The 24693-nt window shown below is 41.7% G+C and overlaps 1 protein-coding gene across 1 annotated transcript in view; it reads left to right on the top strand.

Moving 5' to 3' along the window:
* Nucleotides 1–24693, top strand: part of LOC126456061 (venom carboxylesterase-6-like) — a 46537-nt gene that overhangs the window by 10057 nt on the left and 11787 nt on the right. Inside the window, exons 3-6 of the mRNA XM_050091816.1 lie at nucleotides 11587–11718; nucleotides 13869–14019; nucleotides 15835–16020; nucleotides 18584–18783. Coding sequence (XP_049947773.1) covers nucleotides 11587–11718; nucleotides 13869–14019; nucleotides 15835–16020; nucleotides 18584–18783 — 669 coding nt within the window. The remainder of the gene's footprint in view (nucleotides 1–11586; nucleotides 11719–13868; nucleotides 14020–15834; nucleotides 16021–18583; nucleotides 18784–24693) is intronic.

Below are 24693 nucleotides of genomic sequence, written 5' to 3'. Positions count from 1 at the left end.
TAACAACTGAAGAGCGTAATACGACATCCACCGGTTTAAATAATCCTCATAGGAAAAAATGACATTAGGGAAAAATATTTGTTTTATTTGTTTTGATGTCCCCTACAGCCTCCCAGAGTTTGTCGGTTTAAATACTTTTCACCCTGTATAACGGCTTTAGCTCAGCTGGGGACACTTTCAATGAGGTGTAAAGGTCTGTGGAGGAATGACTGTCCATTCCTCCTTAAGATCTGAAACCAGAAAAGGTAGTGATGATGCGCACTGGAATGTGGAACGAAGCTGAGGTTGTAGCTCATCTCACTGTAGTCAGATTCATTACGCGTTACAGGAATGATGTTGCCCACAAACACTGCCTCACAGATACTGCGTTATGACAGGGTACATTTTCCTGCTGATACACTCATTGTTTCCGAACTGAACAGTAAAATTGTTCATATTCTTCCGCATTTAGCATCTTCTCAGAGAGGTGGGGGGGGGGCGGGGGGGGGGGGGGGTAGGACGTCAGGCGGGCCGACTTGGAGCAGGAGAGGCACCACAGGACATTTTAATTTCTACTGTCTATACATTTACAAATAAATTGATGAAACATTGTCGGCATGACCAGGAAGGATTCAGGATTCACACTCATAGCAATGGAAGTTCAAAAAGGCAACAAAATAATTTTTTCACGTATGAAATTTCATCATTTTTCATTTACTACTGGTTTCATTTTTTGCTATAGATACATTTTTCTTCATAAGTAATAGAGGTTCTTGGATAAATTTTGTACATCATACGAACCATATCTACACTTGTATGAAACTCTAGTATTTTACAAATCTATTAAAAACTGTGGTAATAATTGAGATAATTAACTATAAAATTTGTTTTTTTTTCTAAACATGAAGTTTAAAATGTAACAGCTCATTCATTTTTTCATAAATTAAGTAAATTCTAGAGTTTCATTCACCTGTAAGTATGGTTTGTACTCTATGCAAAATTAATCGAAGACTCAACGAACACAGCTAACAGTAAGTGAAAAAATGATGCAATTCCTCATGTGAGAAAGTATTTTGGTGTTTTTTGAACTTCCATTGCTACGAGTGTGAAACCTGAATCCTTCCTGGCCATGCCAACAAAGTCTTATGAAATTTGTAAAAGTATTGACAGTAGAAATTAAAATGTCCTGTGGTGCCTCTCCTGCTGCAAGTCGCTCCGTTTGACGTTCTACCCCTTAAGCGGAGTAAACAGACCACACTCCAACCGCGGAAACACGCCCATACAGTAACACCACCTCCTCCATACTTCACTGTTTCGACCACATATGATAATACGTTTCTTCTACAGGTATTCATCAAACTCAAACCCTACCAACTGATTACTGCAGGATACAGAGTGATTCACCGCTCCAAAAAAACGTTTCCTGCATTCCATTGTCCGGAAGCGTCACTCTTCACACTACCTCATGCGTCACACACCACTGATCAAGATATTTGTGACTTATGAGGAGCTGCTCGACCATTTTACCGCATTCGTTTTAGTTCCCTACAACTGTCGTTGTGCTAACTAACTCCGTCAAATAGGCCTTGAAAGGCCCAAGAGTACCGACCGGCCGCCATCTCATCCTCAGGCCACAGGCGTCACTGGATGCGGATGTGAAGGGGCATGTGGTCAGCACACCGCTCTACCGGCTGTGTGTCAGTTTACGAGACCGTGGCCTCTACTTCTCAATGAAGTAACTGCTCAGTTTGCCTCACAAGGGCTGAGTTCGCCCCGCTTGCCAACAGCGCTCGGCAGACTGGATGGTCACCCATCCAAGTGAAGCCCAGCCCGACAGTTCTTAACTTCGGTGATCTGACGGGAACCGGTGTCCCACTGGCTTACTAGACTGCTGGTATCATTTTACAGCCCTTCTGCTGTTTTCATGTGATTTTTCAATTTCCCTCCACAATGATCGACGGCCCCTGTCCATCAGGACAAGATTTCTACCTCTTCTCGATTTATCTGTGATTGTTCCTTTGCTATACCACTTCACAGTCACATCGCCAACAGTCGACTTGAGCTGCTTTCTATGTGTTCGAATGTCCTGATGGACTTGTTCCTCAGGTGGAATTCAGTGGCCACCACACGCTCGAAATTACTAAGTTCTCCTGACCTATCGGTACCCGTTCTGCTGTTACCCATTGGCCACCTCCTTTCATATTGCAGCGTTAGCCACTCGAGACATCTAGTGGTCACTTCCGCATTACATAGGGGTGTTCAGATACTTTCGTTGAGGCACGTAATTTCCAATAAGTAAATAGCGTAGGTAAAACACGCACGTGGCACCAATTGTAACTGCAACCGCGAACCTATAGCCCTATAAAGTTAAGTTTTACGTAGGCCCATCTCCAAAGTTTTTCAGACAGAACATGAGTGTCTTGATACGTTCCTAGGCCACACATTGTCCCACCATCTGCCAAGCTAGTTGACAGATCGACCAAAACCTATTATATAATAAAAAATTAGGAACACTAATACTGAATTATATGGCGAAGTACGTTTGAGTTACCATGGATTCGTCAGTAAAGTAAGTGGTGGACGTAAGGATCGGGAAATCGAATATACAGGTTTATTCAGAATTGAAGTATTCCTATTATACAATCTTAGGTGTTATGGACGGGATTCAGGACAGCAGTATCTGGTAATAAACTCATGTCCAGGAAATGCGCCGTTCGGAAGATATACGACTTTGAATGATGGAAAGCAATACACATTGACGGGTGTTAGTGACTCGTGTCATGTGATGTCTTGTGTGACGTCATGCCACGTGCCATCAAAGAACAACTCAAAACTCTGAATCGCATGTACATACATTAGTTACCAGTGAGTGTTCGAGAAAGACGGTGCTTTATAGAATGGCAGAATACACACGTTTCCCGAGTACACTGACGTGTTGCTCACCTACGAGGGAAGTGGAAGAAGTGGTCGATTAGCCCAACGCTTGTATCGCGAACGGTCTCAGGGTCGTGCCTGTCCATCACATGTCATTGTAGCAACAATGGGACAACGGCTTCGGGGAACTGGCACCTCCCAGACTAACTGGGCCGATTGGGGTCGTGGAGGAGGAAGTCCTCCAACTGGTCAACCAGAACCCGCTGACGTGTACCCGCAACATCCACGTTCCGTGAATGTATCTCAGAGCAGCGTCTGGCGAGTTCTCGCGGACAGCAGCTTCACCTATACCACTTTCAGAGCGTGCAGTCATAGTGTCTAGCTGTGTTTGCGCCACCCCCGATTACGGCACACTGCTCCTAAACCATTATGTTGACCTTCCAGGCTTTCCTTGGATCATTCTTTCCATGGATGAAACATATTTCACGAACCAAGGTCTGCTCAATCCTCGTGACAGGCACATTTAGGATGAGGAAAACTGTCTTCCCCATGGATCTCAACACCCTTCTGGTGCTAATGTGTATTCCATGGTCGTCTGATTGGCCCGTGTATTCTACCACCGTGTGTGAAGGGCCAGACTTACTTGACCTTCCTGAAATACCTATTGGTGTATCATATGGAAGATGTGCCACTCCATGTTTTTTCTGACATGGGATTCCAACACGATGGCGCACCAACCCGCTTTTCAAACGAAATCCGTTAGCGACTTCACCAAACATTCTAGAACAGGCGAATAGATCACTGTATTCCAAGTCGTTGGCCACCCCAGTCGCCAGATTTAACAACACTGGACTTTTTTCTGCGGGGCTACAGGACGAGTATTGTTTACGAGTCTCCTGTGGTCTCAAAGGACGATCGCATTGTCCTTGAAATGGCTGCAGCGAGATCATTCAACATACTCCAGGGCTTTTGGACCCTGCGTATGCGAACACTGTTCGGAGATACACTTTGTGTAACGAAACTGATGGTCGCCACTTCAAGCACACGTTGTAGTTCACGTTGAGAGGTGACTGAGTCCTGCAGAATATCTTTTAACCTTCTTTCGAAGTCGTTTATCCTCCAGACGGCGCGTTTCCAGGCCTGAGTCCCCTTAACAATACCTATAGCTGTGTAATAGGAATTCTAAATCACCCAGCATTTGGTTGGTGATCTGTGGATGAAGAATTCTTGTATATGCAGCTTAATGTAGCCCAGGCATTATTTGATGGCTCTGAATCCTTGGGACAAGTAATACACCGACGATATCTCACGTCGCTTGTAAAATTGGAGAAACTTGGCTGACATGGATGTCAAACAACACAACACAGATAGTGCATGATTGGGTTTCTAATGTTTTTACTTCCATGTCTTGTTGCTAGTCCCCCACTGGGCACTTACTCTGATGGTGGATAGGGAAACGCCTTCCACATCCGGGTGATACAGAGAAAACAATTACTTGGGGCGCGCTAAAACTACCAAACTTCAAAATCTGGGAGAAAAGTCAATATAGAGGGAGTTAAGCCTGAAAAAAGACAAGCATGTCCTCGTAGAAGGGGTTTGGAGCCGTAAACCTGTACCCATTCTGTGGAAAGAGTTGTGCTTACCAACATTCCCCAATACAGGCCTCAGACAAACAATCAACAGGCGACCACTTTGGCTAAGCAAAAGGACAATTTCTATTGCTACTTGGAACCGTAAAGGTCCGCGATCAAAACAGACAAAAGTCTTAACTGAAATCAGAACTGGATATAATATTTCTAACCGAAATTTAGAAGAAGGGCTCCAGAGGAGATGTTCTTGAGACCTATTACTATAATTATATTGGGGCACCAAAATCCCAACATCCCAGAGCACGAATATCGACACTAATACACAACAAGTGGGTGAGATATATGTTCAATATAGAACAAATGAGTTAGAGGAATATAAAAGTGGAGATCAATGCATATAATCAGGAGACAACTATCATTGCAGTATATGCAGTAAATGAAAGTGCGTTGAGTGAGGAGAAGGAATACTTGTTTAATCATTTCAAGAATGTAGTGGAAGCAATGAATGAGCGAGAGGTGACTTAAACAGCAGGGTGAGAATATCTAAAGGAGGAATTGTAGGTCATTTTGAAGAAACTATAGTAAACGACAACGAAAGGAAATTAATCAGTCTATTTAAAGAGCGAGAACATTTTGTAGGAAAAAAACCCACTTTCAGTACAAAGGTACACATAAATGCACATTAGAAGACCCTGTAGGGTCCTTACTTAATATAAGGACCTGACGTTTAAGACCAACTCCCTTAGACAACATAGCGTCAAAATTCCGTATCAAAATAGACTTCAGAAAAAAATAACGTGGAAAGGATAGAAGCTCCCATAACTATACACGAACATGATTATGAAAGAAAGTGTTTCAGAAGCAGCAAGAGAAGCCCTTGGAGAGGATAAGAACGAGGAGAAATGCGTAGAAGAGATTTCCAGTAAGGTGGAAGTAATATTTAAAGAAAAGAAAAACCCATATATGAAATGGTTGAGTGACAAGACGTCGAGGTCAAGGGACTTATATCTCAGGATTACGCAACAGATTAAAATGATTGTCAGGATGGAGGGGAAAGAAGATTTGGAGAGGCTGTGCAGGAACACAGGTGGAACATTAAGATATAAGAACTCTACCGAAACATGGAAGGTTATTAGAAAATGAGACATTGCAATGAGTGTAAGAACATTATAAAAGAAAATTCCAGCTCAAGAATGGATAGTATAATATTCTGCTTTGTTGTAGGGAATGTGGTTGGACTGGTATTAGAGAAAGTTAGTGAACTGCTTATAGATATTGATTCTGATATTATTGGTATATCAGAGCACCACTTCAATAATGCTTCACATCAGAGGCTTTCTTTCGCACGATACAGATTAGCTGACTGTTTTTCAAGGAGTTGTTTGCGGAGTGGGCGAGTGGACATGTGCGTAAAAAACGGTATTCAACTTGAATACTGCACTGAACAGGCATTTAAATTTGTGCACGAGCAGTTGAATTTACTGAAACTGAACTTTTAATTATAGTTATCTATAGTTGCCTCAACTTCGAGCATTTCTGCTCAAACTAGAGAGGGTTCTTAGAGGAAGTACCAAGAAATAATCGTACGTCTGGCATCAATCTTAATTCTGTGTATGATTTTACAAGTAAAAGATGGAAGATCCGAGAAATTAATATGATCTGATGTAGATTATATATTTTTCCAGCCGGGGTTCGGGGAAACAGTAGCACAACCGCAGACCATATTTTCATTTATTCTTCGTTATTAGATGTGTATCCTGTTAGTAAATCGGTGAATGCCCTTTCAGACCAGTGTGTACAAATATGACATTTAAAGTTCTTTTACTAAAATAAATGTTATATATAACGACAAACTATGTACAAAAGGTAATCTAACGGCAATAGAGTGCTTTCTAAGGTACGTAAAGGAACAAGAGCGGTAGGATGTTTGTGGTGCTGATAACACAGATGACAAATATAATGCTTTCCTTAACACATTTCTGATGCTATTTCAAAGTTTCTTTGCATTTGAATGTCAAAAACAGGTTACTAACAGCAAAAGGCAGCCTGCATGGTTGACTAGTGAGTTAAGGATGTCATGTAGAACCAAATCGAAATTATATAAAAATGTTAGAATTAGTCACAAACCTGCTAGAGTAGAGTATTTCAGTCACTACTGTAAGGTGCTTAAAAAATTAACTGGAAAGCAAATAGTATGTGGTACACAAATAGAATAGCTAATTCACAGGATAAAATTAAAACCACGTGGTAGTCGCATAAGAAATGTCAGGTCATCACGATAAGGTCGAGGATAAAAACCAGTTCGCAGTAACAATGTTTCTGTTACTGATAAGTCAGATGTATGTACAAAATTCGACAATCACTTTCTGATCATAGCTTGTCAATTACATAAATACCTAGTTTCTCCAGAGGGATCATGTAACTCTCTTCGAAAATGACTTTCCAAGACTGATAACTGAAATATTTCTCCATAATAGTGACAAGGGGGAGATGGATTGAGTAATTAGACCATTGAAGCCCAAGGACTGTCATGGATATGAGAGAGTACCTAGCAGAATACTGAAGTACTGTGCTGCACGTGTTAGCCCTGTACTTATTCGTATTTGTAATTTTTCCTTTCAGAAAGGTCAATTTTCTGAAACATTAAAGTACTCAGTAGTAAAGTGGCTTTGTAAAATGGGAGAATGCAATTACGCGGAAAATTTTAGACCTATTTTTATGCCATCAGTGTTTGCTATAATTATAGAAATGCTGTGTATGTAAGAATACCTGATCATTTCATTACACACAATTTGATGTCAAATGTTCAGTTTCGTTTTAGCAGTGGTTTAACAACTGATAATGCTATATTTTATTTTCTCTGTGAGATACTGAATGGGATAAACAAAAGGTTTCGAAACTAGGAATCTATTTTTTATTTAGCTAAGGTGTTTGATTCTATTTATCACTAAATATTGCTCCAGATGTTGGACCATAATCCAATACGGCGAGTAACTCACAATTAGTTCACCTCTTACTTCCAGAACAGACAGCAAACTGTCATTTCCCACGGTACTTAGAATGGCGATGGTGTAGGGTCCGACCGTGGCACGGTTAAATTGGTGGTGCCCAGGGGATAAGTGCTGGGGCCACTCCTGTTCCTTATTTATATAAATTATATCTCCTCTAGTATTACAGTTGGTTCTAAATTGTTTCTGTTTGCCAATGACAATAGCTCTATAGTAAAGGATGTTCTCTGCAAAACTGGCACTGTTTCCAACAGTGCAGTTCAAGTTATAAATTCATTCCTTGTAGAAAATAAACCGACGCTAAATCACAATAAGTTCAGTTTTTACTGTTTCTGACACACAATTCAACAGAACCTGATGTTACAATTACAAACAAGGGGGATATGAGTAGTGACACTAAATGGTTGAAATTTCTACGTGTTCAGATAGACAGCAAACTGTCGCGGAAAGCCCATGTCCAGAATCTTGTTCAAAGGCTTAATGCTGCCACTTTTACAATTTGAACAGTATTCTACTTTGCAGATTTTCATTCGCTTATGACGTATGGTGTAGCGTTTTGGAGTAACTCTTCCCACTCTCAAAGGGTATTTTTGCCTCAGAAACGGGCAGTTCGGGAAATAAGTGGTGTAAATTCACAAACCTCTTGTAGACCCCTGTCCATTAGTCCGGGTGTTGTGACGTTTGACTCTCAATACATATATCTTCTTTAATATCGTTTCTTGTTAACACTATCAGCTTGATCTCAAGAACTAGCAGCTTTCGCTCAGTTAATACTAGGCAGAAATCCAGTCTGCATTTGGATAGCAGCTCCTTGACTTTTGTACCGAAAGGCGTGCAGTATTCTGCTGTATCGATTTTCAGTAAACTACCACAAGAATTTAAAAATCTCAGTAATGGTCCACATTCTTTCAAATCCAAACTGAAGAGTTTTCTCTTGGGTCACTCGTTCTATTGTGTCAAGGAGTTTCTTGAAAAATTAAGTTAATTCCTATGTTAAATTGCTGACTGGGTTTATATAAACTTACAGCTTGTTGTCCTTTCAGGATTAACAAATATTTTACCTTATCTGTTATTACTTTTCCGTTCTAATTTCACTTGCTGACACGCTCCATGAGCACGAACATTTGCTCCTCAATTTCATCCTATGGAACTATACCTATATAATAAAAGAAAAAAGTATAAACCTACAAAGGGGAAGAAGACAACACAAATATGGGAGGAGGATTTGAAAGCAGCGCTGTCTAAAGCATGAGTAAATAAAGCGCCGCGACCAAGAAATACAGCAACGGAACTTCCCAAGTAAGGAAGAAGTCTGATAGTAACACATACATAGAAAAGCTTTGGGAAAGTATAAGCGGTAGAAAATGGAAAGTATTTGCCATTTCTCTCCTCGATATACAAAAAAAAAGTGACAGGAAGTTTTGCGCCAATTATAGAGGAATAAGTGTTATCCCAGCGACAGCTAGGCTGTCCTATAGTATTCTAAATAAGAAAATAGAAAATGAAATACCGGCTTTCAGTGACTGCGAAGTGGTCTTCGGCTAGGATGTGAAGGAAAGACAAGGCTTAATGTTACAGAAAAGTGGATTTGCGTTGATAAAAAGTTTGTGCATGAACACAAAAGTAATGATTATGATTGGATACCAGTTTACTCGAAGTATTTATTTGGAGCAAGCAGTCAATGGCTGGTACAAGAAATGCTCAGGCATGGGAATAAAGATTGGTAATGATAACATTCACTCTTTTATTTGAGGGTGACCAGGCAATATTCGCTCGAAATAAAGATGATATGGAATTCACGCAGATGAAGCTTAAAGAGGAGTGTAGCAAATGAGGTTTTGGAATAAATACGGACAAGACAGAGTATATGTATGGATTACGATTTGGTGAAAAATAACAAAGGAGAAGGGGAAATAAAATCCTGCAGCAGCTACAAACCTTTCGATCAATAATAGATAACTGCGTCACATGTGACGAGTATATTAATTCCAAATTACCAGTGGTGAAGAGAACTACGAAAGCAGGCTCGCAACTTGTGTTATTTTCGTGGCAGCAATGTCAGCCATTGGGCCGATCAATCTGATGTTCCTAGCTAGGCACACGTGCCAAAGGATACGTGTTTTATTTTATTTTTTTATTTGAGCACATCTGTTCTTAATTCTGACAATTGTTTCTCGCACTGTAATTTCATGTAAGTAACCCTTGTCTGTCATGATAATTGTTATCGTGATTAATGCTTGTTGTCATACTTAATTTTCTATGTATTATTTTATAGGGTTTCTCAAAATTTCATCCTGATGAAAACATCCGTAGAGGTGCCGAAACGTAGGTCAATGTAGCAAACAATTATTTGCAACAGTTGGTTCTGTAATCCTATGTTGAGAGCTACTGAAGCTTTGCATGGGATAATATGGAGTAATTACATTCGGCAGGGCACTAAGAAAAGCAGATTTCACAGATTGCGGGGACAATAGTTCTGTATGGAGCTGAAATGTGACCTGAAACAAGGAAAATTAGAGAGAAAATGAAAACAGTGGAGATAGACTATATGAGATCTATAGACTTACAGTGGCATGATAGAATACGAAATGAGATGGTATGGAGCCGTATGAAAATAATGTATTGCATAGCAAAAACTATTGAGAATAAAGCGCTTCAGGGGTACGGACACGTGTAGAGAATGCCTAATCGCAATTGGCCAAGGACAGGTGCGACAGAGCGAGGTAACGCAGTGGCTAGCACACTGGACTCGCATTCGGGAGTTAGACTATTAAAACCCACGTTTGGCCATCCTGATTTACGCATAACGTCATCTTTCCAAATAGTTTAAGGCAAATGCCGGGATGGTTCCTTCGAAATGCCACTGCCACTTTCCTTCTCCATCCTTCTTTGATCCAACTGGTACGCCGACTCTAACGACCTCGATTTCGCCAGGAGGTTAAACACTAATCTCTTCCTCTTTAAACTGCGAGCCGCTGGGAAGAAGGAGAGGATGACCAGCGCTAAGATGGGACAAATACTTCCACTAATCTATAGAAGACAGAAATCTAGGACCGGATGACCGGAATGAAGAAAAATCTGGAGGTCGATAACGTCTAACACTTACGGGGAACACGCCGATGGCGAAACGCTAGAGATATTTTTACCTCGGACATGTGGTAATTTCCTTTCGAAAACGTTGTAATTTGATTTCTGAGCGTATTTTATCGAGTGTGTGCTCCAGAAACCAAAGCGTCATCTCTCAGTGCCAGTTGCTAGCGTAACATGGATGATTTAAACATGCCTGCGCTTGATCACCTGTGCATGCAAGAGTTTCAGTGGGTTGTAAATAACAGTCAACCGGTTGCAAGAAATTTATTTACTAAACCTTGACTATGGTTTCGACAGTTTCGAAAAAAAGGTTTTCTTCAGCAGATATTGTACGTAGAATCACATATTATCTACATCAAATGTGGGGGTCATTGACTCAGTCTAATACATTTGCGTGTCGTCCACTTCATCATAATTAAAATACATGTTTTAAAGTAGTAGGTAGTGACATGCGCCGGCGCCGTGGCTACCTACACTCTGTACGAGCCGATACCACGTTTCGTATTTAAACGTATTTAAATGTTGTGGGGTCTTTTAAAAGTCTCCAGACTCTACAGTAGGGAGATACTACTATTAAATCATGTATCTTCAGTGGTGATAATACACACATGTCCTAGACAGAATATAAATAGTGTGTTATTGCATGCACACTAGCTTCTCAAGAACACAGTTTCAAAACTGTCGAAACAATGGAGAATGTATAGTAAACATATATTCTGCAACTGGATGGCTGTTGTTTCCAGTTCATGGAAGCTATAACATCGATGCATAGTAACATTAATCACTTGTACAGAATCATAATATTGTCACTGCTTGTAAATCGTTAATCAGACGAGACGACATAGAGATGATGAAACGAATTATTCGGCAAATTTGCAGTTACAAATAGAATTGCTACTCGTACTGTTCCTATTCTGTGCGCCATATTTGCGTTTTCACAGGGTTCAGTCACATGTCCTTTTTGTTTTACTTAAATTTCTCACGCGTTCTCCGGCTGACAGCTCACAATGTACTTTAGATTTATAGTTACATTTCTGTTTCGCCAGCCGCCGGTGCCAAAAGCAGCGTGGTCTGGTGCTCGGGACGCCTTGCAGGTGGGATCCAAGTGCCCACAGTACAGGGATAACGAGGTGTCCGGTGACGAAGACTGTCTGTACCTCAACGTCTATGGACCAGGGGTAGGTATTACATCGCAGTTAAGTACAGTAATTTAGCACAATAACTGCAAGCTACTGTCTACGTCGTAACTTGTGGTAAATATACATAATTTTCTGCCTGTGGCGACGAAGAAATCTATAGTAAATCATGTTGGTGTAGTGGATTGGAGCTTTTATCTGCGTACTGAAAATAAAGTAGTCAAGTGTAAATATACGGTAAATGTTTGAGATGCAAAAAGTAAATAATTTCTCACTTAAGCTACATTTATTTTACTAACTTTTCCCATAACACTTTTCTATTCAAAGAATCGGGCATTCTTCATAACCGGGCAACACATTTCTGTTGACTTTTCTTTTGAGGGATGTAGAATGCAGGAGGTAGAATATAAATAGTGAAATTTACCTTCCGACCAAGGTTCTTTCCCTATTCGACCCCTCTAGCGTGTCAACGGATATTTATTCTACTAAGTATTCGTTTGTATAGTTGTTTTCATACGACATGTAAAGGTTATGGACACTTTCATTATGTGAGAAGTCATTCATTTATGAGAGACCTACTATTCTTTGCTTGTTGGGTGTCACCCATCAGATTACTAATGTAGGCCTTCTCGATAAATTTTAAAATGTAAGCTTCTTCGGTTTTTAAGACTAAATTATAAGCAAAGTAATAATGAGGACATACACTCCTGGAAATGGAAAAAAGAACACATTGACACCGGTGTGTCAGACCCACCATACTTGCTCCGGACACTGCGAGAGGGCTGTACAAGCAATGATCACACGCACGGCACAGCGGACACACCAGGAACCGCGGTGTTGGCCGTCGAATGGCGCTAGCTGCGCAGCATTTGTGCACCGCCGCCGTCAGTGTCAGCCAGTTTGCCGTGGCATACGGAGCTCCATCGCAGTCTTTAACACTGGTAGCATGCCGCGACAGCGTGGACGTGAACCGTATGTGCAGTTGACGGACTTTGAGCGAGGGCGTATAGTGGGCATGCGGGAGGCCGGGTGGACGTACCGCCGAATTGCTCAACACGTGGGGCGTGAGGTCTCCACAGTACATCGATGTTGTCGCCAGTGGTCGGCGGAAGGTGCACGTGCCCGTCGACCTGGGACCGGACCGCAGCGACGCACGGATGCACGCCAAGACCGTAGGATCCTACGCAGTGCCGTAGGGGACCGCACCGCCACTTCCCAGCAAATTAGGGACACTGTTGCTCCTGGGGTATAGGCGAGGACCATTCGCAACCGTCTCCATGAAGCTGGGCTACGGTCCCGCACACCGTTAGGCCGTCTTCCGCTCACGCCCCAACATCGTGCAGCCCGCCTCCAGTGGTGTCGCGACAGGCGTGAATGGAGGGACGAATGGAGACGTGTCGTCTTCAGCGATGAGAGTCGCTTCTGCCTTGGTGCCAATGATGGTCGTATGCGTGTTTGGCGCCGTGCAGGTGAGCGCCACAATCAGGACTGCATACGACCGAGGCACACAGGGCCAACACCCGGCATCATGGTGTGGGGAGCGATCTCCTACACTGGCCGTACACCACTGGTGATCGTCGAGGGGACACTGAATAGTGCACGGTACATCCAAACCGTCATCGAACCCATCGTTCTACCATTCCTAGACCGGCAAGGGAACTTGCTGTTCCAACAGGACAATGCACGTCCGCATGTATCCCGTGCCACCTAACGTGCTCTAGAAGGTGTAAGTCAACTACCCTGGCCAGCAAGATCTCCGGATCTGTCCCCCATTGAGCATGTTTGGGACTGGATGAAGCGTCGTCTCACGCGGTCTGCACGTCCAGCACGAACGCTGGTCCAACTGAGGTGCCAGGTGGAAATGGCATGGCAAGCCGTTCCACAGGACTACATCCAGCATCTCTACGATCGTCTCCATGGGAGAATAGCAGCCTGCATTGCTGCGAAAGGTGGATATACACTGTACTAGTGGCGACATTGTGCATGCTCTGTTGCCTGTGTCTATGTGCCTGTGGTTCTGTCAGTGTGATCATGTGATGTATCTGACCCCAGGAATGTGTCAATAAAGTTTCCCCTTCCTGGGACAATGAATTCACGGTGTTCTTATTTCAATTTCCAGGAGTGTATGTGTGACATTTTATTTGGATACTATATGATACAATGGAATTAAGTTAGTTTGTATGTTTGTGCAGGATGCCTTACAAAATGCAACTCTGAAACCGGTGATGGTTCGGATTCACGGTGGATGCTTTACAGGAGGATATGGTCACGGAACTATACCTAACTACTTCGTGGACAACGACGTCGTAATTGTCAGCATAAATTATCGTCTGGGACTACTAGGTAACTAATCTAACCTTCGTGTTTAATATTACGATATTAGGAAATCATGCGATTTTTGCTTTTAAATTAACACTAATGAGCCTTGTTCCAGAATAAGTCTTGCACCTCTGAGAATATACAGGACCTGTCGTTATACGAAGCTGAACGTGCTTCCTTTTAACGGCTACGTTAGCCTTTTACGTTTTTTTATATGTTATCGCTATTACTGTTCTTATTTTACGCGAAGCAATGCAAGTCGATTTCGACAGCTGCAGTTGGCCACACCAGTGCGTTTGGACACATTTCCTTTTATCGTGTTCTGTTTACGTGCAGCGTGTTGCGGTAGATGTTTGCTTACATGCTATCACTAAGTAGTCTTTCTTGAACCAGCTGTTCATTTACTTCAACCAGTGTCATCCATTACTATTGTTTCTAGCCATTCTTCCTTCCGTCTTCACTTTTAATACACAACCCATCGTCGTTAATATACTAGTGGTTTAAGTACTACATAAGCCAGATCCTTCATTCAAAACAACACTTCTTATACTTCTGTCCACTCACTCTATTCTCAGTATTTCCTAGTTGCCGCTCAGAGCCTTACTTGGTGTTGTTGACTGCTGTTCAAATTGTTCCGTTGCGCTTCCACTCAGTATTACAGCTCATATAAAAGTCCTCACCATATGTATTACCATGCCCTAAGTTTATTTGATCAGAAATTTTCTTTTTTTCAAAAATGTCAATACCTTAAATTTATGATGAACAACTAAATGCCCTTTTCCGCATGTAACCGACTATTGCTGTCTTACTTCTCAAGACAGTATTTTTTTCACACTTTTGGAATGATTTCTCAAACTATCAGCATTCCATATTTGCCTACAAATAACTTAATTTTGTTTTTATTTAGTCTGTTTTTGTCTCAGTGAGAATCTGATGTGCATGTTTCAGACTCTCCGCCAAGAGTATATTATTATCTCCGGAACATGTCTGTTTAGTGTTTTCTTAAATTTTTCTGTAGTTTGACGTAAAGCGATGTGTGTGTGTGTGTACTTTAATCAGGTGATTGTGAGGACCCCTGAATTACCTCCCTTCAGATTTCACCTGTTCGTTACGCACGCATATCGCAGTTGCGCATTCTTCCTTGTAAAAACTTCAAACAACTCCTCTGTCTTCATACTTTATACTTGTTTCTTTCATTATGTTGGGAAGTTGCTGCTAACATACTTCACTAAAAGCTTTCTTTCAGGCAAGCCATATAAACCTTCTTACTTCTATTAGTTTCTTGCTGTTATCATTCTGATGCATGTATTACCTTAGGTCTTAAAGCAACACTGATCTCTGCCAAGATTACCTTCAGTCTTATTTCGTACTGTAGCTAATATTGTAGTAATGAGATTGTTAAAATTATGAAAGATGTGGCTTAACGTACTGTACAGCTTTCATCTGTTCGTCTCAAGTGTCTTCCATAATATTAAATTTGACCGCTATTTGTAGTCAAAAGAGTAATTATATCTTTCGGATTCATGTGTTAGGTTAATTGGTATAGATTTGTATAGATTTGTAAATAAGGTAGAATTCAAGCTTCTGCGAAACGTGACCAATGACCTCATATCAGACTGTCATATTCTGGCGAAGAGGGCAGTTGCAACGAACCTCCAAAATTAAAATTTTTTCTTAATTTCCTTATGTAGAACTCTGTTCCAAAAAGTACTCAAGTTACTGCTGTTTCTAGTTCTATAAAAATCTATTTTAAACTTATCATTAGCTGAAGCTGCGGCATTAAATACATCAGTTGTTTCAGCTTATTCTTTCACTACAAGTATTGGTGTTTTGCCGTAGGTTTCCTGAGTACCGGCGATGAGGTGGTCCCTGGGAACATGGGTCTTAAGGACCAGACAGAGGCTCTGCGTTGGGTACAGAGGAACATAGCGGCGTTTGGTGGAGATCCAGATAGAGTAACCATCTTCGGACAAAGTGCTGGAGGGGCATCTATTCATTACCACATCCTGTCTCCCATGAGCAAAGGCATGTAAACTGATGTCCATCATTGCTATTTTGATAGGTTATGGGCTTGAAACCGTTATTTAAAATGCGTATATAAACTGACGGAAAAAGATCGCGACACCAAACGATAATTAATGTGGAGGATTGAAATTATCGAATACATTGATATAGGTGACATATTTAAGTGATTAACATTTCAGGACCACAGGTGAGCGTGAGATAAGCCATTGCAAAGATGAAATGCTGGTACATTAATAACCGGTGTAACCGCCAGAATACTGAATGCAGGGATGCAAACGCGCTTGCATTGTGTTGTATAGCAGACGGATGTCAGTTTTGTGGGATGGAGATCCATACATGTAGCACTTGGTCGGTCAATGTGGAACTTAATACCGTTTGGGATGACGCTGCAGTTTTCGTCCGATGATGTCTCACATGTGCTCGACTGGAGACGGACGTGGCGACCGAGCAGGCCAAGGCAACATGTCGACATTTTGTACAGCATGCTGGGCTACAGCAGCGGTATGTGGGCGAGAGTTATTCAGTTGGAAAACACCCTTTGGAAATCTGTTCGTGAGTCGCAGCACGACGGGTGGAATCACCAGACTCACGTCCAGTTCTGCAGCAAGGGTGTATGGTATAACACGGGATTGCTACTGTTGTCATACGAAATCTCACCCCATCATAACTCCAGGTGTAAGTCCAGTGTGTCTAGCACGCAGACCAGTTGTTTGCAGACCCTCAGCTAGTCTCCTAACGAACGCACGGCCACCACTGGTACCGTAAGAGAACCAGTGTTCATAAGGAAACACAATAGACCTCCACCGTGCTCTCCAATGAGCTGTGGCTTGGCACGACCGAAGTCGCGAACGACGGCGGTTTGGTGTCAGTGAAGATCACGCTACAGGGCGTCGGTTTCGGAGCTGTAACCGATTTGTAATAGTTCGTTGTGTCAAGCCAACAAGATAGTATTCTCTCCTGGTAGTGCCGCGTGGCCGTCTGGAGCCGGTCTTCTTTCGACTGAACTCTATCGTGGCCACCGCTGCCAGCAATCATGGAAGTGGATATATTCCTGCTAAGTCTTTCTGCAATATCGCAGGAGAAGGATCCAGCTTCTCGTAGCCCTATTACAAGACAGTGTTCAGATTCAATGCGCTACTGATAACCGCTTCTTTTTCGCCTTGAAGGCAGTCTTGACTAAAATCATCTCACCGACTCCAATCTCAACGGTGGGTAACGCTCACGGCTTTTACGATGTGTATTTATAACAAGCCTCAATTAGATCCTCATAGCAGCGTTAGTAGCGCGAAATTTTAGCAGACTTCATCTTTCTGATGTAGAAACACGCTTACCAACTCCTCCTTGGTGTTGCGTTGTCACTGTATGTCCGAATGTCTTAGGACATGTTACGGAATGTTCTCTGGATATCGTGGGCAGGCCGTGGTGGCCGAGCGGTTCTAGGCGCTTCAGTCCGGAACCGCGCGACTGCTACGGTCGCCGGTTCCAATCCTGCCTCGGGCATGGATGTGTGTGATGTCCTTAGGTTAGTCAGGTTTAAGTAGTTCTAAGTTCTAGGGGACTGATGACCTCAGGTGTTAAGTCCCATAGCGCTCAGAGCCATCTTTTGATATCGTGAGACTGTCAGTATCATAGGCATGTTGTCTCTCACTAAAACTCAACACTGGCAATTAACATTTAAAATGGCACGCCAGTAGGGGCTTAAAATTTAGAGCACATCATCCGAGTTTTGTGACAGTGATTAACGTCTCAGGTGCACCGTTACGTATATTGCCATCACTGATGTGAGTTCGTTTAGCTGTGGCATTAGTTTTGTGTCATTAACAATTCAAAGGAAGAGAATTATTTCATTTATAATTTATACGTGCCAAATGATTTTGAAGTATATCAAGAATGGAATGAAACATACTGCGTTATTTTTTGAATCTTATCCATTTATACAACTGTCATAAAAGATATTGATAAATAAAAGAGCAGTGTCTTTTGAACTATGGCCTATTGTTGTCAAAAGAATATTAACCGAATAAATGCACGATATATTTATTGACTTACAAATGTATCATAACATTGTTGTAATTACGTGTTAAACTGAATCTTTGGCACAACTAATTCTTTATCGGAGCGATACACTCTTCATTTTAAACAGTAAACGATCGAAATACACCAGACTGTTTAATAATATCCATTCTTTTCAGAGTAACGACAAAATAATAAACGTTATTTTGTGTTTGCAGCCTTTAGCATGATATTGCATCAGTCAAAGTCATATGCATACACTATTTTCATTTTTTGTAAATCATCAGTCATTATACCTCTAAAATGTAAAATTAAAATATTTGGTTGATTCAATTTAACTTAATACACTTGATGTAGGGACTATAATACCCAAAAATGCATAACTGGATAGGAAGTATAGTAACTGATATTAATATACATAACAAATTCAGTGTCTATTCATAATAGTCTGTTAGACCCAAAGGAAATTATTTTATTAAAATAAAAGAATGTCTGCTTTATTACTCCGTGTGATTACAAGAAGTAATTGGTAACTTTCTTTTCTCATCAGGTCTTTACAAGAATGCTATAGCAATGAGTGGGTCAGCACTAAATCCGTGGGCATTTTCTAGGAATGCAACAGATAGAGCAATACGGTTTGCTCAACATTTAGGATACACAGGGAAAACTTCTAACGACCTACTCAAGTTCCTAAAAGATGTGGACGCATACACACTCGTGTTGGACGAAAAGACTGCTCTTTCGGAAGAGGTATGTTTTTGCTTCCAGTAATTATTTTTGGTTCATTGAGATACTTAATATTCCTTAAGTTGTATTATACATCCATGTTCATATATTAAGGAATTTTTTCTGATCTACGAAAAACAGTGCAAAATACACTACTGGCCATTAAAATTGCTACACCACGACGGTGACGTGCTACAGACGCGAAATATAACCTACAGGAAGAAGATGCTGTGATATGCAATTGATTAGCTTCTCAGAGCATTCACACAAGGTTGGCGCCGGTGGCGACACCGACAACGTGGTGACATGATGAAAGTGTCCAACCGATTGAGTCATACACAAACAGCAGTTGACCGGCGTTGCCTGGTGAAACGTCGCTGTGATGCCTCGTGAAAGGAGGAGAAATGCGTACCATCACGTTTCCGACTTTGATAAAGGTCGGATTGTAGCCTATCGCGATTGCGGTTTATCGTATCGCGACATTGCTGCTCGCGTTGGTCGATATCCAATGACTGTTAGCAGAATATGGAATCGGTGGGTTCAGCAGGGTAACATGGAACGCCGTGCTGGATCCCAACGGCCTCGTATCATTAGCAGTCGACATGACAGGCATCTTATCCGCATGGCTGTAACGGATCGTGCAGCCACATCTCGATCCATGAGTTAACAGATGGGGACTTTTGCAAGACAACAACCATCTGCACGAAGAGTTCGACGACGTTTGCAGCAGCATGGACTATCAGCTCGGAGACCAAGGCTGCAGTTTTCCTTGACGCTGCATCACAGACAGGAGCGCATGCGATGGTGTACTGAATGATGAACCTGGGTGCACGAATGGCAAAACGTCATTTTTTCGGATGAATCCAGGTTGTGTTTACAGCATCGTGATGGTCGCATCCGTGTTTGGCGACATCGCGGTGAACCTCACGTACTGATGGACAGGCACCATACCTCACTGCGGAGGGTGTCCGTAAAATCAGAAGAAAGAATCATTCGTGAGCTTCAAAATGCAACCAGCAGTCCAACGCAATGACTTCGCAACCAGCCCTATGACTGTGCATAGAGAGTTAAAAGGAATGGAGTACAATTGTCGAGAAGCTCCTTATCAGCTGCACATTTCTGGAATGATTGCTGAGAGACGCTTGAATTTGTGTCAGTAGCTACGCCACTGGAAAGTGTGGTCACCTTATTGATCCTAAGAAAACGGTTAATGCTGAAGGATATGAACACATTTTACATCATTACAGTAGAGGAACACATGGTAGACAGTATTTGCGTGTATCAGTATGACAATGCACCTCGTCATATAGTAGCATCGGTGAGGCAATTATTTGTTGGCACTAACATTCTTGAAGTGGACCGGCCTGCCCAGATTCCAGAACTGAAACAATGGAACACCTTTGGAATGAGCTAGAACGTCCAGTTCGCTCCAAAACCCAGAGTGATACATCGCTACTTCCCTGATTTCAGCTCTTGTGGAAGAACAGAGTGCAGTTCATCCTCTGTAGATTTCAAGCCGTCGCAAAGCGTTCGATGGGCGCAGACCTGATCAGATAATGTATATGGTTCGCCAGTACAGGACAACGTAGTGGGCCTACCCCTGTCTATGCATGCAGGGTTTTGGAGGGAACAAGGATGTTAAGGTTTGATGTCCCGTCGATGACGAAATAATTAGAGACCAACCACAGGCTCGACGTGGGGGAAGGATATAGAAGAAATTCAACGGTGCCGTTACATGAGCTGGACTAAGCAAGGAAAACCTGGTTCTGGATGGCAGAATCGGCAAGGATAGTACTTTCCTCCAGAGTAAGACTCCATTGGCTCAACTAATGTGACACATCGCTCCATTAACCGAGATATTGAGTGTAATGGTTCTGGTGGCATACAGTGTGTGTTTTCTACACGTTATCCGAGTTCTAGAAAAAGGGAAGCAGTACAGCTAAAGCAAGACCTGTGGACGTCATTTAAGGTGGTCAGGTCATTGTCAGTGTAAATACTGGGCACAGGAACACGAGTTGGGCCCAGAGTCGTAATTACCCGCAAGAATACTGAAAGAAGCTAACTTCAGCGACGGTCAGTGGAAGATCGACAGAGAGCTACCATCTGGTGGCAGGATCATTATCTTCCCTTCATTCCGTTAAGACATCCAAGTAGGTCGCCACCCTTCCAGCCCGGAGGCTACGGGAAAGCTTTTGGGTTACTCATCTCCCGTAAATTGTCGGTCGTCGGCTTCGACAGATTGTTCGTCTACACACCAGATGCAGTTAGCTTAGACAAAGGTACACAAGAGTATGTCGAACACCATCAGGTTAACTCTCTCTATTTTACAGGTGAGCCGTAGCTTGGCCTGGAAGGTAAATCAAGAGGCGTGATCACTTTGTTCTGCTGTCGTACGCTTTACAGTTCTTTCAATATCGTGGAAAAAGGAGCTATATGGGACCGCCAGGTTTCTCGTTTGGGGAGAAACTAAATTTGGAGCACGTACTACATAATTTCGTGTGTACTGAGGTACAGCAAAAGTAGTACACGAGTTTTATTATTTGGGCTGCAAATTAACTGACAATGGTACATTGAAAAAGGATGTAAAATGAAGATTGACTGCAAGAAAATGAAGTTTTCTGAAATATGGGTTGTTTTTTCTTGCTTTCTATTTTGGTCATTAGTTTTACTACTGGTTTGATGCAGTTCACCACTATTTCCTCCCTTCTGCAAATCTCTTAATCTCAGAGTAACATCTACTCGCAACAACTTTGGTTATTTATTTCTTTGTTGTACTTATTCTGACCTCTGTCCATCCCTATAAATTTTTTCCATACAGCACTGTCTAGTACAGCGGTTCCCAATCTGGGGATGGTTACCGCCTAAGCGGTAAAATGAATTTTTCTGAGAGATAAAATGAAAAGCGATCAGCTGTGTCTCGGTCACGGAATTAAATCATATCTAAAAGATAATTGCAATTATTACTATTTCATAAGACTATTATTGGTTTAATAGCAATAATTACATTTTTTACGAACACTAGTAACGACGTGTGGCAATGTGGCGATATCACAGCTTGTGAAACGAACGTACGAACAACATCTTTCTCGCTTAATCAACCCAATACATACATATTTCGTGCCATACATCTATGACAGAGAAACTGAGACACGTACGTCACATATGCTTAAATGTGTCAGTAGTGCAGCTAGTTCCCTTAGTGGACAAGATATTTCTTCATTATCAACTTCGAAAACACACAAACGAACTATCTGACAGTGCAACACAGCAGTAATTAAGTAACGGCTACTACTGTCGTAGGACCTACACATTATTCTTACTGTTAGTTCCAGCGGTAAAGCACGAAGCACTGGTTGCCCGAAGTCTTCCAGTTTCTGTTAGTTTAGAAGTATAGAGCCCAGCAGCCGAGTGGTTTCAACTTGGTTGATTTTAAGTGGGGAGATATAGTTACACCAAGAGTTGCTAGTTCATGTTTTAATAAAAAACCTAAAAATCATACACCATTTATCTTTCGTCATTTTAAAAACGGAAGTGTTGATTGAAAACTCTTTTTCATTCTGAAGTCTAGTTAGGTGCTAAGGTTGATGATGGTAGGGCGAGGGGGCTGGGGTCGCTAATAGCTAATATCTGATTACACCAATGGGTAATGATCTCAGAAACTTTGGGAAGCACTGTTCTAGTACAGCTCTGCAACTGAAGTTATCCCCCCTTCCTTAAAAAATGTCCTACCACCCTGTCCTTAGCGTTTTCGTTGTATTTCTTTCCTAGCCGGTTTTGTGGACAACGGCAACGTATCTTGTCCGATCAGCTCACTTAATTTTCCACATACACCAGAACATCAAATTTCAGTCGCTTAGAATTACTTGAAAGTGATACTTCCATAATAAAGGGTACTCACAGGAAGAAAGTAGAATACTTTGAAATGTGACGCTGCATAAGAATGCTGCAGACTTCATCAGTGGGTCGGTTACCATATTTTCAGTCACTGAACTGAATTGGAGAGTAAAGATGTTTATATCACAAATCGACAAAAAACAGAGATAAGTTGATAAACTACATTTTGAATTGTCAGCTAACAGTACAGTAGATAATGGTGGGAATTAAGTTTGGGAAGGGGGAGGCGGTTTTAGAGAGAGCCTAAGGCCTAACTACAGAAAACAGGTTTAAATACGGATGTACACTGCAGTAGCTCTGGAGGGATGTGGCAGTAGACCAAGGCTCGACTACAGTAAGTGGGTAACAGTAGACGAATGTTGCAGTAATTAGGCACAGCTAAATGAACTTTCACAGTATGAACTGGCATGGAGAAGTGCAGAAACTAGATTAGCAACAATGACGGGGTTAGTACGAGTGGTTCAGTTTATGAGGATGACGTATTGCAAAATTATATGTTCACTTTTCTGAGTGAGTCTGATGCACAATGATGCCTGACGAAATAGTGTGGACTGTCGAGACGAGGGTAAGACGCTACACCTAATACGATTGAACGTACGTAGGACGCCATAGGCATCCCACCGCCGACACTGCTACTGAACTCTGGCTTCTAAAGGCGTCGATAGAAGTGGTACTTTGGTAAAGCACTCAGGACGTCGGTTCAGATTTGGATTCTCCGTGGTTTTCATAAAATGACTGAGGGAAATGCCGGGATGATTGCTGTGTAAATAAGACGATCAGTTTTCTTTCCAAATGCGAGCTTTACCACGTCTCCAATGACTTCGGCCTTGACCAGGACCGAAAATTCTGATCTAACTTCGTGTTTCATGAAGTAGTTTCTCCAGCAATGGAACACTTTACTGTAAAGCATGTACAGTGAGCTCTCATGTCGAGTTTGCTCCTTCATATATTCGTGTTACTTTGCCACGTACCACGATGGTATAAGGACATCTCGTAGTGTACCTCTTCATTATATTTGATGTACCTGGAAGATCCCCCAACGTAGTCACATGAACACAGGAAAAATAAACGTGTACCTGACGGTACATTCTTACAGCTGAAAGTGTTAAACCCAAATGTCATTCGCAGTAACAAACTAGCTCATCAAACCAACTGAATTATTGTTTTAATGATCCCAGTATTGAAAAGCAATGTTTTGCGTATTTAATTATGGTCATTTTTCGAGTACGTGGTACCACATCTACCTGATAGGAATCACTCTTCATTTTTCCTGTAAATTACACCCTTTTTTATTTTTCCTGATTTGACCAAGCATCAGCTACTTGCTACACCTTTAAACGCTATTCTTCCATTACTGAACCGGGTGGTTATTCGATGGCTCGGTCTGTGGTTACTCTCCTATTACTGGAGAATATGAACTCGGTAGTAGCAATGAGGGAGGGTAAAGACTGATGGAGTTATGCAGGAAACTTAAACTTTTAATTGCGAATACACTGTTCAAAGATCACAAGAGAAGGAGATATACCTGGAAAGGGCCTGTAAACACAGGAAAATACCAGCTGGATTACATCACGATCAGACCGAGATTCCAAAATCAGGCACTAGATTGTGAGGTGTACCCTAAAGCAGAGATAAACTTAGTTGACAATTTGCCAATGATGAAGATCATGCTGAAGTTAAAGACAAACATCAGAAAAATAAACATGCTAGGAAGTGAGACACTAAAGTACTGAAGAATGATAACGGACGTCTCAAGTTATAGATACTGAGATAATGACTACCACAGTAGGCACTTAGAGAAAAATGCATGTCTATGAAAAGGGCAATCACAGAAGAATAGCAGACATGTGACGTTTTCAAGATGGCGAAAAATTTTAATGGGGTGGGATATTTAAAAATGGCGATGTTGGGAAATCATTTTATCAACCATTAAAAATCTTTGGTCAATCACAGCACTTAAAAATGCCAAGATGTCAATGGTGTGAAATTTTTTTAACATGCATTACAATGAAATAACCAGTTACCACATATACAATGCTA

This window comes from Schistocerca serialis, chromosome 2 (genome assembly GCF_023864345.2).
Source record: "Schistocerca serialis cubense isolate TAMUIC-IGC-003099 chromosome 2, iqSchSeri2.2, whole genome shotgun sequence".
NCBI classification, from domain to species: domain Eukaryota; kingdom Metazoa; phylum Arthropoda; class Insecta; order Orthoptera; family Acrididae; genus Schistocerca; species Schistocerca serialis.
This window is presented reverse-complemented; position numbering and strand designations above follow the sequence as displayed.